At 41.4% G+C, this 18,689-nt stretch overlaps 1 protein-coding gene and 1 long non-coding RNA gene across 3 annotated transcripts; one reads left to right on the top strand and one right to left on the bottom strand.

Annotated features, from left to right (window-relative positions):
* Nucleotides 1-354: 354 nt before the first annotated feature.
* Nucleotides 355-8,241, bottom strand: LOC307175539. Of its 2 annotated transcripts, none has more exons than XR_013824348.1 (5): nt 7,381-8,241; nt 4,711-4,835; nt 4,012-4,129; nt 2,875-2,973; nt 355-1,600 (listed from the first exon to the last, which is right to left on the bottom strand). It is a non-coding gene; the product is annotated as an uncharacterized lncRNA (long non-coding RNA). The 2 variants fall into 2 exon arrangements; XR_013824349.1 differs by having other exon boundaries at nt 7,849-8,241.
* A 3,552-nt stretch (nt 8,242-11,793) lies between these two features.
* SYF2 (SYF2 pre-mRNA splicing factor) lies at nt 11,794-18,460 on the top strand. Its single transcript, XM_079937467.1, has 7 exons — nt 11,794-11,930; nt 12,162-12,272; nt 14,187-14,312; nt 14,729-14,846; nt 15,194-15,284; nt 16,442-16,540; nt 17,326-18,460. Exons 1-7 carry the CDS (start codon nt 11,904-11,906, stop codon nt 17,489-17,491), a joined length of 738 nt encoding a protein of 245 aa, XP_079793593.1. The 5' UTR covers nt 11,794-11,903; the 3' UTR covers nt 17,492-18,460.
* The last annotated feature ends 229 nt before the right edge of the window (nt 18,461-18,689 follow it).

Below are 18,689 nucleotides of genomic sequence, written 5' to 3'. Positions count from 1 at the left end.
CCAAAGCTTGCCTCAGCTCTTCAAAATGAACCTTTCCCATACTGAGCTAATTACAGTATTGCCTGTTTGAATTAGTGGCTTTTACCATCCACCTAGTCACCTTCAGAGTAGTCTTCAGATCATACTGACAGCTGTTTTTTTGGTTGGCTGTTGGGAGCACTTTTCTCCTCTGGGGAAATCCTATTTGTCCTTTAAGCCCAAGTCAGTATGATGTCTTTGAAGACCTATTAATTTTTCCCTCCCGTCCTTTTCCCTTAGTAGAAAGGTATTATTAAATGTTTCTTTGAAAATACAGGAGAAGAAAAAACTACTGGCATGTTATTACTCTTGATAAGATTGGGCAGCATGGGTGTGTATTTGTGTCAAATTATTTTAAAAAATAAGTAAAATTACCACATCTGTTCCCATTCCCAGGAGCAATCACTGTAAATAGTATGGTGCACATCCTGGATTTTATTTTTATGCCTGTACAAACCTCTTTATATAGGTAAGAGCATCTTTTCATGTTAGATCTGTCTCATTCTGTAGTTGTATGACTGTACCACAATGTTAAAATTCCCCTATTCACAGTACACTGAATATACCTTTATTATTAGCATTTATATTACCATCTTTATAAACCCGTCATTAGCTAAATCGGAGCTTCCTACTCGTTGATCAATAAGTGTGCCCAGCTTACACTGATCTCAAGCCTAGGCATGTTTTTATTCACGTAACATGGCACAATCTTCACTTTCATGGGATACTCCTGACTTCAGGTTTTCTATCCTCTGTTTCCCATAATTACTACTAAAATCGCATGTCCTAATTTTTTAGTTACAGTTGAAATAAGGTTAGAATTCCAGTTAGCCTTTAAAAAAAAAGATTGTATTATGTGTATTTTAATATTTTCACCAAGTGTTTTAACTTACCTTCTTCCAAGGGATATTTGCTTTTTGAAGGATGGCATATTTGTAAAATGCTACTGGAGAATCAGTCTCCCACCCTCTATGCTTGCCCCATAAATGCACCTGGGCCATGGGATACAACATGGGACAGGCAAGCACCTGCTAATTGTGACCTCTTGGAGCAGGGAGGGATTAGGTTGAATTTCCAGTGACCACTGCCTGCCTTTCACTACCTACCATAGCTTATAAGAAGAATTAGTGCCAATTTAGCAACTCACCTCTGAAGCTCCCAAGTTCAACTCCAGGTCAAGTCAAATGTATGACAGATTTCAGCATGATGATGACTTGTGTTTGTATCTAAGGATTTTAAGCCTAGCAGAGTGCACACATTAAGCACACACTTCAAACACAGAAATACAAGACATTTTTCTAAAACAAATGAATAATAAATATATAAGTATGAAAATACACAAATTTGTAGAACATGTCTTTACAAATTATAAAAGAGTCCTGATTTACTGGTACAATTTGGCAGAACAGTTCCTGAAGGAGATTAGACAGCTGTTCTTCTTTCCAAGTTTTGTTTAATTTCAGCTGTATATTTCCCATAGAATCTTCCTGCCTTGTTGAATTTGGCATTCCTTTCATTAATGTAGTCAATATCTGCATCATTATAAGGACGTCTCCGGCTGTATTTGTCTCGTTTTTCAATTCTGTAACGGAAACAAATATACAGAATTCAAAGCGGCATTCCTTTTTTTTTTTTTTTTTAACTTATTTATTTTTGTGTTGGGGCCTCGTTGCTGTGCGCAGCCTTTTCTCTGGTTGCAGTGAGCAGGGTCTACTCTTCATTGTGGTGCACGGGCTTCTCATTGCGGTGGCTTCTCTTGTTGCAGAGCATGGGCTCTAGGACCGCGGGCTTCTGTAGTTGTGGCTCGCGGGCTTAGTTGCTCTGCGGCATGTGGGATATTCTCGGACCAGGGATCGAACCCATGTCCCCTACGTTGGCAGGTGGATTCTTAACCACTGTGCCACCAGGGAAGTCCCTCCTTTTTGTTCTTAATAGTTAAGCCTGAAAGCAATATCTTTAGAAAGCATCCTACAAGGATATATGTTCAATGAGCATTCTTCTTGAATTTAATCTTAACAGTATCAGATGATCTGGTCTGAAGTTTGGGAAATTACCCAGGTTCACGCTGAAATATGAGTGGTCACATATTACGTTGAGAGAATTTTTATACGTACTCTGTAGATTCTGCCTAGTAGTTACCCCATTCAAAACACATATAAGCAACGTAAGTGTCCATCGACAGATGAATGGATAAAGATGTGGCACATATAAATGGAATTCTACTCAGCCATAAAATGAAACGAAATTTGAGTTATTTGAGGTGGATGGACCTAGTGTTTGTCATACAGAGTGAAGTCAGTCAGAAAAAATACCGTATGCTAACACATGGAATCTAAAAAAAAATGGTTCTGATGAACCTAGGGGCAGGACAGGAATAAAGACACAGATGTAGAGAATGGACTTGAGGAGGAGGGTGGGGTGGGGGGAGGGTAAGCTGGGACGAAGTGAGAGAGTAGCATTGAAATACATACACTACCAAATGTAAAATAGCTAGTGGGAAGCAGCTGCATAGCACAGGGAGATCAGCTTGATGCTTTGTGACCACCTAGAGGGGTGGGAGAGCGAGGGTGGGAGGGAGACGCAAGAGGGAGGGGATATGGGATATATGTATACATATAGCTGATTCACTTTTTTATACAGCAGAAACTAACACAACATTGTAAAGCACTTATACTCCAATAAAAATGTTAAAACCACACACATAAAAAAGTGGTGGTGAATGGGACCACTCTTCAAACTAATAATTCAAATGTTCCTTAACTTCAATCCAGTTGCTACACTTCAAGACCATATAGTTAATTTTGTTATTAAGCATGAATAACTACTAAAACTTTAGGCTGCATTTGTAGTACTTACTGCTTTTCCAAGTCTACGACCATCCTATCAGTTTCCTCTGTGGAAGGCACGTGTGTTCCGTGAAGAAGACTGTTAGATGTTGGGTAGAACTCCTCTCCACTGAAAAAGAGTGAAGTGGTGAGTAACACAAAAAAAGATCCTATACCTTCAGAACTGGACAATGTTTAGTGGTCAAAAGTGGAAAACTTTGAGATACTTGATTTCAAAGAAATAGAATTCAGACCAAAAATATATATATTTAAGAAATATCTGCTCCTGGGACTTCCCTGGCAGTCCAGTGGTTAAAACTCCATGCTTCCACTGCAGGGGGCGTGGGTTCGATCCCTGATCTGGGAACTAAGATCCTGCATGCTGTGTGGCCAAAAAATAAAAAACCTCCAAAGCCCAAATGAGTTAGCTGAGGACCACAGGTTAATGGAATTAACGAAGTTCATACAGTAGGAGAGCTTGAGTAACATGCTCAATTGAGGGCACAATTTACAGGCCTCTCCACTATCTACACTATCATTATTAAAACAGTCTTGATCTTTAGCACAGTACCTGTCTTACATAATTAGGTAAGGAGTGTAGTTTACCATTGTTTACTGTGCATGACGAAAGAAAGTATCACTGTGTCCCTTACCTGTGGATAAGGGTAATAGCAACAGTAATAATCAATGATAACAAATAATAGCCAATACATATACAGTGCTTTCCATGTGCCAAGCACTGATTGAGGGCATTGTATGAATTTATTTAATCTTGATAATAACCCTGTGAGGTGGGCACTGTTGTTATTCCCTATTTACAGATGAGGAAACAGAAAAATAGTGTGACACAGCTACTAAGTGGTGGAGCTGGGACCCAAGGCCAGGAAGCGAAGCTCCAGAATCAGCACTCTTAAATTCAAGGCCTTTCAGTAACATACATAATGTATGCTTTTAAATCACATCGACCTACTGCTTTTCTCTCAGTCTCTCATATGTTTCCATGTCAGGTCTGATCTGCTTTGTCAACCTATGATACTGGTGTAATTGGGCAGCAGCATAATCTGAAAAAATGAGAACCCATACTATTTTAGATGTTGGGTGGGGCATTATTCGACTTGTTAAATGGGCCATTAATAGGCCCATTCAATAAAGTAAAAGCCATTTTTACCTGAAAATCCCAGATTGGGGTTTTTCCTCCTCTTTTTCCTCTCCCATTTTTCTGCATCTTCTGCACTGATCTCGAGCAACTTCACTTTCTTATAGTCTTCCGCTCTTGCTGTACATTCCTAAAACGAGGGGAAAAAACATTAGCTTTATTGTCTTATACAATTCCTTAATTCCTTTCAAATCAAAGGCCTAAAGACTGCCATCAAGACAGTAAAATGGCCAGTTTACGAAGAAAATTGTGGAATCTGCTATATCTGTAAGAATACATCTATAAAACTGACACCAAAAATAGCTGTGGGGGACACATTAGATGTCCGTCAAAATCCTTGCTTGCCTCCTTTCTGGGCTCATGGCCGCCCATTTCTCAACGTCCCTTGCAGCTGCATCAGGCCAGGTGACTTGGGCTGCTCAACTGGGAACTGATACAGGAGAGGCTTATGAGCTTTATCTTTTCTTATTGTTGGAGCTTTTGTTACTGTAGCTTAACCTTTTACCCTAATATCCATTATGTGGCTGCAACTATGTGCCAGGCAGTGTTGTAAATGTCTTCCATATTTTATTCTCAAAACTCTCTAAGGTACAGATGAGGAAACCAGAGCTGGAATGCTTAATGCTTAACTACCATGCAATATACTGCCTGAACAAAACACAATATAATATTTGAATCCACAGCTTATGAAGGTGGCAGGAGTGTACTTACTTTTTCTTTTCTTTTTCCTGCAATTCCCATTCCAAATGAGCTTTCTTAGCTTCCCAATTTGCAGGTAATTTAAGTCTTTTATCTTCCTCCACAACTTCCTGGTGATTTAATTTTCGAGCTTCATTCTACCACCAGGACACAAAGTTTGTCAGTAGAGGTATGGAAACAAATCCAAATAAATGTTACCTATCTTGTATGGTAGGCCATCCAAAATGGACTTATGGATTTTATCCTGAAAGGAAGGGAGCCACTGGAGAAGTTTGTGTGAGAGTGTGTTTGTACTGAAGAGATTTCATGTAGGGGGAAGAGAGGTAAACACCAATATCTATACCTTTAAGTATTATTTTACTGCCTTCAAGGAACCATGCGGTAAAGATGGAAAGAGCAATAGTTTGGGAGCAAGAAGGCCTGAGAAATACACTGATTTGACTACTCCCTAGCTGTGTGATGTAAGCAAGTCACTTAGGATTGGATTGAAACAGCATTTCCCAAAGTATGAGTTCCACTGTACAGAGGTACTTGAGATGATTTTAGATACTACTTAATGACAGTCACATACTGAGAAAGTGATTCCATTTCTCATTCCTTTTTAAATTCAGATTGGGTTGAAGACAAAGTTTCAGTTTTAACACGTCTAAAAACACCTATCTTAACGCCTCATTTAGTCTCCCTTTAAAAACAAACAGAGGGGACATTCCCTGGTAGCGCAGTGGTTAAGAATCTGCCCGCCAATGCAGGAGACACGGATCGAGCCCTGGTCCGGGAAGATCCCACATGCCTCGGAGCAACAAAGCCCGTGTGCCACAACTACTGAGCCTGCGCTCTAGAGCCTTCAAGCCACAGTTACTGAGCCTGCGTGCCACAACTACTGAAGCCTGCACTCTAGAGCCTGCAAGCCACATCTACTGAGCCTGCGTGCACAACTACTGAAGTCCACGTGGCTAGAGCCCATGCTCCACAACAACAGAAGCCACTGCAATGAGAAGCCTGCACGCCGCAACAAAGAGTAGCCCCCGCTCACCACTAGAGAAAGCCCACGTGCAGCAACGATCACCCAATGCAGCCAAAAATAAAATAAATATTTATTAAAAAAATAAAAACCCTGAGCAAGTGGACAGGTGGTCACACTTACAGTATAAACCATGAAGGTGGTATGAGAAGGACTACAATCTAATTTTCCTATTATCTATGAAGTTCAGAAAGTTTTAGGTGACAGAGTTAGTGGCAGAGTTAGGCCAAGAACCCAAATTTCCTGATTTCTAGCTGGTTTTCTTTTCTACCTATAATATTGTAATATCTCTTTAACCACAATACCATCAGCACACTCCCCAAATAATTCCTTATTATCAAATATCTTGTCAGTGTTCACATTTTCCTGATGGTCTCATAAGTGTTCATTATTATTTTTACAATCTGTTTGAATTGGAATTCAGACAAGTCCCACATGTTGCGATTAGTCAATATGTATGTACACCTCTTAAGGTTTATTTAATGTATAGTTTCCTTTTCCATCTTTTTTATCCATTGCTTTTTTGAGGAGTGTGAAAATGACTGTGTTGACTGTCCTATTGTTTCCCAAAGTGGCATCTGCTAGTTGCCTCCCTATAATGTCCTATAACATATTTTTTGACCCCTGTATTTCCTGTAAATTGGTCAATAGATCTAGTGGCTTCATCCAATTCAGGTTAATTTTTTTAAAAGATTTTTTTATATTTATTTATTTAATTTTATTTTTGGCTGTGTCGGGTCTTAGTTGCGGCACGCGGGATCTTCGTTGAGGCATGCAGGATCTTTCGTTATGGTGTGCGGGCTTCTCTCTAGTTGTGGCGTGTGGGTTTTCTCTTCTCTAGTTGTGGCGTGTGGGTTTTCTCTTCTCTAGTGGCATGTGGGTTCCAGAGCGCGTGGGCTCTGTAGTTTGCGGCACACGGGCTCTAGTTGAGGTGCGCGAGTTCAGTAGTTGCGGCGTGTGGGCTTAGTTGCCCTGTGGCATGTGGGATCTTAGTTCCCCGACCAGGGATTGAACCCATGTCTCCTGCATTTTAAGGCATATTCTTTACCGCTGGACCACCAGGGAAGTCCCCAATTCAGGTTAGATTTATTTTTAGCAAGTCTACTTATATGAAACTGGTGCTACATACTTCTATCAGGAGACACATAATCTCTGATTTTATCCTTTTTGTGATGTTCACAGCCACTGACTGTGATCCAGTGACTCATTAAAAACTGCAAAAGGGGGATGTTTGAATTATATCATTGCTTCTTCACACATCATCCGGCCTCCTATTTTTTTTTTTTTTTTACAGTATTTCAAGTGAATTAAGTATGTCCCACTAGTTTTTAGATTGCGTTTTTCTGCGCAAATAGAGATAACTACCATCCTCACACATACCTCTTGTCTCCAGCTGCCTGCTGACCTCCTATCCTAATGAGGACCTTTCCTTTGCTCTTGTTCCTACTGCTCTATACCACTTCCCCCAACTCCTTTACTTGTCTAATAATATCCTACCCATTTTTCAAGCAGCGTAGTTGTCACCTTAGTCTCTAGTTGTCAGTCTTCTTTCTTCTCTGCACTTCTGAGGCGCTTTGTTCCTCCCTCTAACATACCATTTACCAAGTCGTGAAGTAATTATTTGTTACGGATCTGCCTCCATAACTGGGCAGAAGCCTTACCATATTTACCGCTGTATCCACACCATCTGTTGATAGTTGGCTATAGCACACTAGAGGCCATTAGGTGAGGGGCTGTTTTTGGCTGAATGACGCCAACTTGCTGCGTTGACAACAGACAAGTTACTTTCCATTTCTGGTCCACGGTATCCCCCTCCATGAAAAGAAAGGTTTGACAGAATCACTTGAGCTGAGAGGAGGGTGCAGGGAGAGGATGCTTAAAAAAATACCAATGTCTGTGTTTAGAAACTGATCAAATCAGACACTCTGGAAGTGAGGCCTAAGCACGTCTAGCTTTTAAAAGGTCTCAAAGTGACTTCAGTGTGATTCCAGGTTGAGAACCACCGGGACCGAACTTTCATCTAGCTCTGCAGGTCTGTCACACGCGCTGGTGCGGCTTCCTCGTCGCTCCACAAACGCGCACGGGCCTGGCCACGTGACAGGTCTCAGCTGGACTCTGGGGCGACTCACCCGCTTCAGGTGCAGCTCCCGGAATTTGCGCAGTCTCTGTTCGCGCTTCTGGGCGGCCAGCTCCTCGGCCGCCGCAGGGGGCTGCTGCTCCTCTGCGCCGTCCACCCGCACCTGCGGCGGAGGACAGGCTGGAGGCGGGGCCGGTTCGGCTTCTTCCCGGACGGCCCAGGTGATTCCCCGCGGTTCCCGGCAGGTCGGGCGCCCTCACCGCCGACCCCGACCCCACAGTGTCTGCGCCCCCGTCTCTGCCTCCCTGGCACTACCTCTTCGTCTAGCCGCCGTCGTCTAGCCTACACTCCCAACCGTTGGGCAAGACCAGCCCCACCCACGTCCTCTGCCTTAGCCTTTGCCGCCATCACCCGGTAGCGCTTTTTCCCCAGACTTCCTGCGACAACTTTTCCGAGTCTTCAGCTCACTTCCGCCAGCCAGCAGCCACAGGTTTCGGGACAAAGCCCCGCCCCTTTCTGCTTCCCCAGCTGAGGAACCAATCCCTTGGGCTGTATCCGATTGGGCCAGGCTTGGGCCCAGGCGCACTGAGTGGAGACACGAGGGCAGCGCAGCGGAATCGTCTGAGGAACAGGGGTAAAAGGAAGAAAACGCCACCAAAAGTGTGAGACAGCAACCCAGAGCACAGATTGTGCCCATCAAGTGACCAAAGTAGGCCTACAGTCACCATCACAGCATCCTATCTTAATCTTTGCGTGGCGGTACAACGCCCGGTACAACGGAAGCTCCAAGAGAACAGGATATATTTCTGTCTTGTTCACAGCGGATTCCCTGTGCCCCGAACTGTTTGAAGAAAGGAAGGAACAAATTGACTGAGGGTACTCGGGATCTCTTCCTCAAGCATCTCCGAGATGCAGAAAGATTTCTTGGATTAATGTGAGATTTTGACTTTCTTCGCAGAATTCTGCATAGGACACCATTCTTCGTATATCTGTCCATTCATTCAGTAATGAACTGTATAACCATTCTCTATTTAACTCGTCTATTCTTTGGTTCATCATCTATGAAAAATAAATAATAATACAATACCCATGTTACAGAGTAGTTTGAGGACAAATTCGACAATATTTGTGAAATATTTGTGACTTGTGCCTGGCCCATGGCAAATGACCAATATACCAGTTGGGATTAGGTGTGTCCTCCTCCTAAGATGTCTTTAAATGTTTTTCTTCAGGGGGCCCTAACCTTCACCACCTTAAGGGTCAGTTTCCCCTGTTACAGCTTTTCATACTTTCTTCTTTGTGGCGCCTACATAAATAATTAAATAAGCGTGGAACTGACTGTTTAGTGCAGTTAATTTAAATGAGACAAGTTTCTTAACAACTATGAAAGCAGCAAATCTAGCAGTCATAAGCTTATATTTTTTCTACATTATGATTTGACAGAGCAGTCGTTAACACGTATTTTTATTCTTTAGGAATACAGAAATGTCAGTTATTTTCAGTATGATCACTTAACGAGAATTACACGATTTGTAAAAATATTTTATCCGTCAAAGCCCTACATACTCAAACCAAGTAATTAAGGAGAGTTTAATAAAGGGACTGTTTACAGAATTGTAGACTGGGTTAAGAGAAACCAACAAAAGAGTGAAGCATTCCAGGGCTAGCAACAAGAGGGAGCCATTGCTACCCCTAATCCTAATAAGAAGAAGGAAGGATAGGATAGGAGAAAGTCTTCAGACAGAAGATGTGACTAAAGAAATGCAGCCAACCCATAATCCAGTCAGGGAATAGATATCCTGACCATTTATTCTCTTCTATTCTAGAAAGCATCACTTTCCCACTAAATCCACTTGTGAACTTTCTATTCTGTTCCTTTTTTTTTTTTTGGTGGCCCATATGGGGACTGAACCCATGACCTTATTCTGTTCCGATTATGTGTCATTTTCTGTGCCAATGTTTTTACTGAAGTCTCTTATTAAGTTTTAATTCCTAGTAAGATAAGTTCCTTCTCATTTTTTTTTTCCAAAACTACTCTTGGCTGTTTCTGTAAAAAATTTTTAATTTTGGAATTGGAAATATATTAATATGATTCGACGTATATATGTATATATATAGTAAATCCCCCAGATTGTCACTTATATTAGCTTCTTGCAAAGCAAAAATATGTTCTTAGTAATCCTAACCCTGCCCATTGCCTCTTAAATATAGCATACTATAACCATATACAGTTCTGTACCTTGCATTTTTCATTTAGTATACTTTGGAGAACTTTCCAAATTAGTATACAGAGAGCTGCCCCATTCCTTATTTATTTATTTATTTGGGCTGTGCCGCGTGGCTTGTGGGATCTTAGAACCCCGACCAGGGATTGAACCCATGCCCCCTGCATTGGAAGCACAGTGTCCTAACCACTAGACCGCCAGAGAATTCCCTGCCCCATTCCTTTTTACAGCTTCCCCCGAATGTACCATAATGTATTTAACCAGTCTTCTATTGACAGACGTTTGAGTTGTTTCCAATTTTTTGCTTTTACAAAAAACTGAAATGAACAACCTTGTACATAAGTCAGTTTATGCCTGTGCAATTGTACCTGTAGGATAAATTCCCAGATAGCTGGGTCAAAGATTAGATGCCTCTGTAATTTTTATAGATATTGCCAAATTGCTCTCCCTAAGGGTTGTACCAATTTTCAGTCCTACTGAGACAGGCTGGGACCTGGGACCACAAGGAAACAATAAGGGACTAAAAATAACTGGGTACATGAGCAGCTGGGGCAAATTACGAACCACACAATACAAAAAGGCCCAAAACCCAACTGCCACTTCTGAGATGTCAGGAACAAAAGCAGTCTACTGCAGCATGATCCCTGAACACAGCACCACCAAACAGGTGGGCAGACCACCTAAGCCAACCCTCTGGCCCAACCTATGGATCCGCCCCTACCATTTAAAAGGACCAGCTAGCGTGCCCCTTCTCCACCACTCCCTCAGGGAGCTAACAAGGGCAACTGTTACTTGTTTTCACTCCCTCCTGCTGCAGCAAGAGTCCCAATTCAAACCTTGCTTGAATTCCTCATCTGGCCTCATCAATTTCTATTGATTAAAGAGTCCAAGAACCCTGGCTGGTAACACTTCACAGGCTCACCGATAGTGTTTCACTGAACTTTTAGATTTTTGTCACAATATTTTACAGTTCCAAAAAAACAAAAACAACCCACTGAGATTGATGGAATAATATTACATTTATACTCATTCGAGATACTCATTTGTGATATTACATTTTTCTATTGTCTTCCAACCAGAAAATCATCACGTACTGAAATTTAATTTCTTTGTACTTTATTTCGTATTTTTCTTCACATTACCGTTTAAATCTTATACCCAGGTATCTTTTCATTTGGGGGATTACTTTTTCATTTCCACATCTAATTAATGGTTTTAGTGAAGAAAAAAATTATTTTCATGTATTTCTCTTGTATCCAGCACCTTAACTGAATTATATTAATAACTGTAGCACTATTATTAATTCTGGCGCAGTTTCACCGCTGAGCACGGAAGAACGAACAGGATGGGACGAGTCCTGCTCTCTGCAGTTTACAACGTCGTTGGGGAAAAAGAAAACGAACAGACTAGAAAAACACCTTACATATATTAAAGAGAAAGAAAATGGTAACATATGACAGTACTAAGGGCCTACGCGACACCACGTAGTCAGGGGAGACCTGCCTCGGAGGAGGTGACACAGGTTAAGCGCTGAATGGAAAGCACTTTTCGCTCAAGGGTGCAGCACACAGTTGAGGTGACTTTCCACAAGGCTCCCAGCTCCACCATTCCTACCTAGCGACCCTCTACCGAAACCCCCAGCGCTCCTCTCTCAGCCTCCACCCTTCCGGCCCCCGCCTCTGCGGCCTGTTGCGGCTGCGCAAGGCCCTGCCCAATAGAAAACGTCTCACTGCCAAGAGGGGCAGGGATTGGTCCTAAATTCCTGAGGCTGACAGGAAGGGGCGGGGCTTATAGTAGGTTATTAATCTGTATTGACGCTGCAGTCCGAAGGCCGGCGGAAGTGCTCTGGGTTGTTGCCGGAAGTGGGCGAGGAAAGGTTGTGATGGCGGCTGCGACTGTAGCAGAGAAGGTGAGTGCTGCTGGCTCTTTCCAGGGGTTTTAGTCGGGGAGGGCTCTGAGGGACGGCAAGGGCGAGAGGTGGAGGAGGTGCTTGTGTGCCGGGCCAGGAAGGCGCAGATACTTTGGGGCCTGGGTCGGCGGTGAGGGCCCGGCCTGGGCTGTTGGGACTCGCGGGTAATCCGCCTGGGCTCTCCGGGGAGAAGCCTAACCGGCCCCAACTCCAGCCTGTCCTCCGCCACAGGTGCCGGTAGACGGCGCGGAGGAACAGCAGCCCCCTGCGGCGGCCGAGGAGCTGGCCGCCCAGAAGCGCGAACAGAGACTGCGCAAATTCCGGGAGCTGCACCTGAAGCGGGTGAGTCGCCCCAGAGTCCAGCTGAGACCTGTCACGTGGCAGGCCCGTGCGCGTTTGTGGAGCGACGAGGAAGTCGCACCAGCGCGTGTGACAGACTCGCAGAGCTTGATGAAAGTTTAGTCCCGATGCTTCTCAACCTGGCAAGACATTGTAGTCACTTTTGGAAAGGGACATGCTTTCACCAAGCTTTCTTTCACCCCCATCTGTTTTAACTTAGTTGGGCTAGTTTGGGGGTCTCTGTTACTAACCGCCTCCGTCCTGTATGATTCTAGTAAACTCTTCATTTTACCTAGGGAAATATGTGGAGCTAGAGACTGGAAGAAACTTGTCCAGTAAGAAAGCTGGTTGCCTCTTCATTCAAAAATAATCAGCAAATCTCGGGAAGTCTATAGGGTCAGTGGTTCAGCTAGTAGGTGGGGAACTAGATGAGTAAGATAAGTCCTCTGCTCTTAAGTAGAGGAGACGTTCTAGCTAGAAATAATATTGTGATAAATGCCATGCTTGAGTGAGGAACAAAGTGCCTTGGGAGTGCAGTGAAGGAGAGATTGGTATAGTTTAGGGGCCCCCAGGGAGTGCCTCGTATAAGAGGTGACACCTAAAGTACTGCTATAAAGATGAGTAAGATGTTACCAGAAAAATAAAGAAGTTTGAGGAAGAAATATCTAAGCAGAGGGAACAAATGCAGAGGAAGAGAATTCACGTCAAGGATAAGAGTCCAGCAAACAACTGGCTGCAGTTGGAGCTGAGAAACAAAAAAGCAGCTCTTGACTGTTTCACCTCAAAGGGGCCTGACTGGTAGCTTGGCCATGGTTTCACAAAACTCCAACATCACTCTGACTGTCACAGTGTGACGAAAACAAAACTGTTCAAACCACAGAAATGACCACACAGCACCCACTTCTGCTAACACCAGTGACAAATACAGCACTAGCCTCACTCCATTAGTTCTGCTTCCTGTATAAAAACTGAAGATACCCAGTCATAGAATGCCCTGGCTTTCTGACAGTGCCTAATCCAGGGCACAACCATGCTTCCTTGAACCTTTCCCTCCAGTCACCTGATACAAACTCAAATCCTGTAAGGGGCTCCTCCTAACACCCTCTCACTGAAATGCCTCCAGTTCCCCATGGTTTGCTGTTTCCTTCAATGCAATACACACAACTTTGTTTGACTACACATGTGTTCTTGGTGTCTTCAACTGGAGGGCATTGTCAGAGCCAAGAGTATGTGAGGGATGGTTGTTGAGACGAATGTTCTGGGTTTTTCTCTTTACCCAGAAAAATTTAATAAAGAATTCAGCACACTTACATATTTACTTGGAGGGACTGTGTAAAGAACATGAGGTTGGATTAAGAGACATGTCTTCCTGGACTAACGGCCACCAGCCTGTAACCCAAGAAACATCTAACTTAAGTTGTCCCTAAGATGGTATACTCATTTTGTTTTATGCAGTTATTTTAAAACAGACTCTACATACAGTAATTTAAATGGAAAATGCCTTTCATTTGACATGATACAAACTGCTAAAATATCTAAAGAGGAGGGGGGACTTGGGAAAGGTTAGAGATATTATGATAGGTATTAAAGCCCCCAGCCCCAAATTGAGGCTTCTTCTTTGCATCAGTCAGGATTAAAAGAGAATTGAAAGTAGAATATCTTTCTCATAATGTGAGACATTAACGCCCAGGCCTTTGGCACAGCAAACTAGTGCAGCTCAACACATTTCTTGACTGTATACAAATGCAGCCCTAATTAGGCCGTTTCCTTGCTTAAAATCCTCTGATGGTTCTCTTGCTTTTAGGGTAAAATGGAGTCCCCTTGTTAACATGTCTTGACCTTCCTCAAAGAGGGAAATATTTGTTTGGATTTATTTTCATGTTTCAGCCGATAGCCTTTTTGCGTTTATGGTTTTAGAATGAAGCTCGTAAATTAAATCACCAGGAAGTTGTTGAAGAAGATAAAAGACTTAAGTTACCTGCAAATTGGGAAGCCAAAAAAGCTCGTTTGGAATGGGAACTACAAGAAGAAGAAAAGAAAAAGGTTAGGAACTACTCCGCTATTTTCATAAGTGGTTTATTCAATCTTTCTAGAGTATTAAGGCAGTAAAAAATGCTTTTTACCAGCTACCAAGCTTTGGGTGAGTAATTTAACCTCTCTGTGCCTACGTTTTCTCATCTGTAAAATGGGACCTGTAATAATTATTTGAGTTAATTATGAATTAAATGAGTCAATGCATGTAAAACATTTAAAAAAGGGTCTGACACCTGATAAATGTTGAATAAGTATTATTTTTTAGATTGATGTACTCACTTCTTATATACCATAGTAGATTATCAAATTTCCTTCAAATATTAATCATTATTTTTAATGTATTGCTTGATATCTTTATTTAAAATAGGTCAAATAATTGCTTGAATCATTTGGGCAGGCATTAGCTTTTTTCCTTTCTTTTTCAGGAATGTGCAGCAAGAGGGGAAGACTACGAGAAAGTGAAGTTGCTAGAGATCAGTGCAGAAGATGCAGAAAGATGGGAGAGGAAAAAGAGGAGGAAAAATCCCGACCTGGGATTTTCAGGTAAAACTCACCTTTACTTTATTGAATGAGCCTGTGAGGTAAGCGTTGCCTTCAGTGTTTCTGGTTTTAAGAAAGGATATACCCCTTCATGGAATATTCTCCAAGAGGCTTACTCCCAAGAAAAATACAGACATATCTCATAGGGTAGAAGTAAAAAAGGCTGTGCTTGAGGCAGCTGGATCCCTTTACTCATTGTGCTAAAATTAAAGCCTGTATTATCAGCATCTTCAGGACAGAGGCTCTGCTTAGATCAGTGCGTGTATTGCTAATAATAATTTTGACTTTTCTCTGAATAGTAATGACCAAACAAGGAAATATATCATTTCCGATTCTCATTTTATTTTTAGATTATGCTGCTGCCCAGCTTCGCCAGTACCATCGGCTGACCAAACAGATCAAACCGGACATGGAAACATATGAGAGACTGAGAGAAAAGCAGTAAGTTGACAGGACTAATTCCAGTCCTCTTTCATCCTGAAGTGATTTTTTTTTCTAAACATTACACTTTATTTATTTATAAATTTATTTATTTATTTTATTATTTTTGGCTGCGTTGGGTCTTTGTTGCTGTGCGCAGGCTTTCTCTAGTTGCGGCGAGCGGGGGCTACACCTTGTTGTGGTGTGCAGGCTTCTCACTGCGGTGGCTTCTCTTGTTGCGGGGCATGGGCTCCAGGCGCGCAGGCTTCAGTAGTTGCAGCACGTGGGCTCAGTAGTTGTGGCTTGTGGGCTCTAGAGCACAGGCTCAGTAGTTATGGCGCACAGGCTTAGTTGCTCCACGGCATGTGGGATCTTCCCGGACCAGGGCTCAAACCCATGTCCCTGCCTTGGCAGGCGGATTCTTAACCACTGCGCCACCAGGGAAGTCCTTCTGAAGTGATGATGTACTTGTGCATGTATATAAACGTACATACATAAGTACAAACAGACTGCAGTGCTTGGGTATGGGTTATCCACAGCTGATTAAGAATAGTTTCTGGTCGTGATGACACTATTTGCTGCTCATCCACAGCAGTTAAGCTAACCACCTGGTTATCTTTCTAGCTGGGCATACTATGACAGGGTGTTGAGAGTTTAAGACCCAGATTATCATAGTTATTCAGATATTTTGGGACGCAGAATGCTTTAGTGCCAGGATGGGTGAACTTCTGCTGTAAAGGACCAGATAGTAAATATTTTAGGCTTTGTGGGCTATGTGTTCTCTGTCATAGCTACTCCACTCTGTCCTTGTGATGTGAAAGCAGCAGCAGCCTGTAGAGGAGATATAAACAAATGGACTGTGTCCCAGTAAAACTGTTTATAGAAACATGCTGCAGTTTGTTGGCCTGCTGTAGTGGAAAGAGAAATATCCTGAGCCTAGAAGCAAGTCCTTTAACCTCTGGCCCTGGGCTCTTTCATCTGTAGAATGAAGGTGTTGGCGTAAGTGATTTCTTACTTCTGTCCCTTCTAATTCTGTGTTGTTTTTTTTAAAAAGGTAAGGTAGGATCCCATAGTATAAAGATATGTATGTATTTTATCTCTCATCGTGAATGGTAGTTTAGTTTGAAAATGTGGAGCACTTGCAGTGTTACTCCAAGTCCCTGTTGCCATCTTTCCAGTGAGGAAGAGTTTTACCCAACATCCAACAGTCTTCTTCATGGGACACATGTGCCTTCCACAGAGGAAATTGATAGGATGGTCGTAGACCTGGAAAAACAGTGAGTACTCCGTGTAGCAGCCTGAAATTTTAAACGTTTAATGACAAAATGGACATAATATGCTTAGAATGAATTGAGAAGACAGATATTATACTTCCTAATTTCTGAGCTAGCATCTCTAGTGGTTTTGGGGACAGACAGTAAGGATGGGTTGAGTCCCTATGATTTGGAATGAAGAAACAAAGTATTGATGGAATTGAGTTGTTATAATTGAAAATTATAAAGAAAATTATTCTTTAAGAAATTATTCTTGTTTTTACTTTAACAACCATTCCACTCTTTGATTTGAAGAAGTACAAATGTTCCAGTAAATCTATCTTTGTATATTTGTGTTTCTTAATACTGATAGGAATGTGTTTCCTGATGCTGATCAGGCAGAGCAAAATGAATTTATATTATAGGAGCTAATACACTTAAGTATTAAGAATAGTGTCTAGTATATACTGTGTACTCTGTTCATATTAGCTGTGGTTATTATTAATATAATTACTGTTGTAATTATTTTCTGTTAAGTGATACTTCATGTGTCCAGTTCCTAGCAGTGTAGCATTGCTCTTCTAGAAACATTCTAAAGATGAGTTTGTATTTACTAAATTTCATGGTTCATACCCAGGGTTGTGCTGTTAATTGGCAGTTTCAACTTCATCTTGATGAAACTGGCCTTCCTCCCGCCCCTTCCCAAAGTGCTAGTCTTAAGTGTACTGATTCTATTCTATTTGGCCATGTTTTATTAAGATCAATAAAGAAGGCAGTTTTGAATTTTATAAATTATTTTCTTCTCCCAGAATTGAAAAACGAGACAAATATAGTCGGAGACGTCCCTATAATGATGATGCAGATATTGACTACATTAATGAAAGGAATGCCAAATTCAACAAGAAGGCAGAAAGATTCTATGGGAAATATACAGCTGAAATTAAACAGAATTTGGAAAGAGGAACAGCTGTCTAATCCCTTCAGGAACTGTTTAGAAGCTTGAGAATGGAGTGAAAATTTCTACTAGCAAATTGAAGTTCTCTTCAGAGTTACACCAGTAAACCAGAACTCGGTCTATGCCTTCCCACTCAGCATTTAAAAATAAATGTTTTTTCTTAAACTTCTACTTCCATGTATATTTCCACATTTTTGTGCTTGGATATAAGATGTATTTCTTGTAATGTACTTGTTTTGTAAAAATCTACTTTGTATAAATTCTATTATTTTTCTATGTATTTTAAATGTGTATGACTGTTGAATCTTTGAAGCATTTTGGCTTTAAGAATGCTGGCAGCATACGTAAATGCAGTCATTGTTACTTTGAATGTTTTTATGAATTTGACAAAATCTAGAGCTGGACTCAGGAACCATTTGGGGTTGTAGACTCCGAAGCTAAGGACGGTGATGAGGAAGGGAGCAGTGGCTGCTGGAGGGTAGGTATAGGCTCTACCCGGGCTGCTTGGGACCAAGTTCAGGAAGTAGCAGAACTGTCCTCCCATGAATACTGACTATGCACAGTTCCCTTTTAAAAAAGGAAATGTCTTGTGGAATAGAATCCCTACTAAACAATTTATCATTTAAAACAAATATTTGTATTTGTACATTTATATATACACAAATATACACATACATGCTTCCATTCCACAAACATTAAAAATTTTTCTATTATAGGAAATTCCAAACATATTCAAAAGAAGACAGAATAGTACAATGAGTCCCATATACCCAATGCCCATCTTCAATAATTATCAACTTAATGCCAATCTTTGTTCTGTCTTTATTTCTATCCACTTTTCCCTGTATAACTCCTGTGTTATTTTGAAGCAAATACTAAATATATAATTTTGTCTATAAATATTTCAGTATGTATCTGAAAGATAAAAACTTAAAAAAGGCCACAGTACTATTATCGCAATAATAGTTTAATAAAAGTCAGGAGTGAGAGATTGGTATAATTTTTTTCTATGTGATGGTAACAATACTAAGTACCTAATTAGGACATTCCAAATTAAGAAAAATCTGAAATTCAGAGAAAATTTCACAAATACTTCAGCTTTTGTGTTTAATGAACATTTAATACCACTCGTAATTGTTCCCTTTTAAAATTCATGTAGTACTTTCTGTTTCTGCTCTTATTTTGTTTCTTCTAGCATTTAATCTGTGTGCAGTTAAT

The sequence above is a fragment of the Stenella coeruleoalba genome (genome assembly GCF_951394435.1).
Source record: "Stenella coeruleoalba genome assembly, chromosome: 1".
Classification (NCBI taxonomy): domain Eukaryota; kingdom Metazoa; phylum Chordata; class Mammalia; order Artiodactyla; family Delphinidae; genus Stenella; species Stenella coeruleoalba.
This window is presented reverse-complemented; position numbering and strand designations above follow the sequence as displayed.

Excerpts from the sequence above, each read along its gene's own strand:
- SYF2 (XM_079937467.1), top strand. The coding sequence starts at position 11,904 with ATGGCGGCTGCGACTGTAGCAGAGAAG. Across the intron at positions 11,931-12,161 it reads CTGCGACTGTAGCAGAGAAG|GTGCCGGTAGACGGCGCGGA; the intron begins GTGAGTGCTGCT and ends CCTCCGCCACAG. Across the intron at positions 16,541-17,325 it reads GTCGTAGACCTGGAAAAACA|AATTGAAAAACGAGACAAAT; the intron begins GTGAGTACTCCG and ends TTCTTCTCCCAG.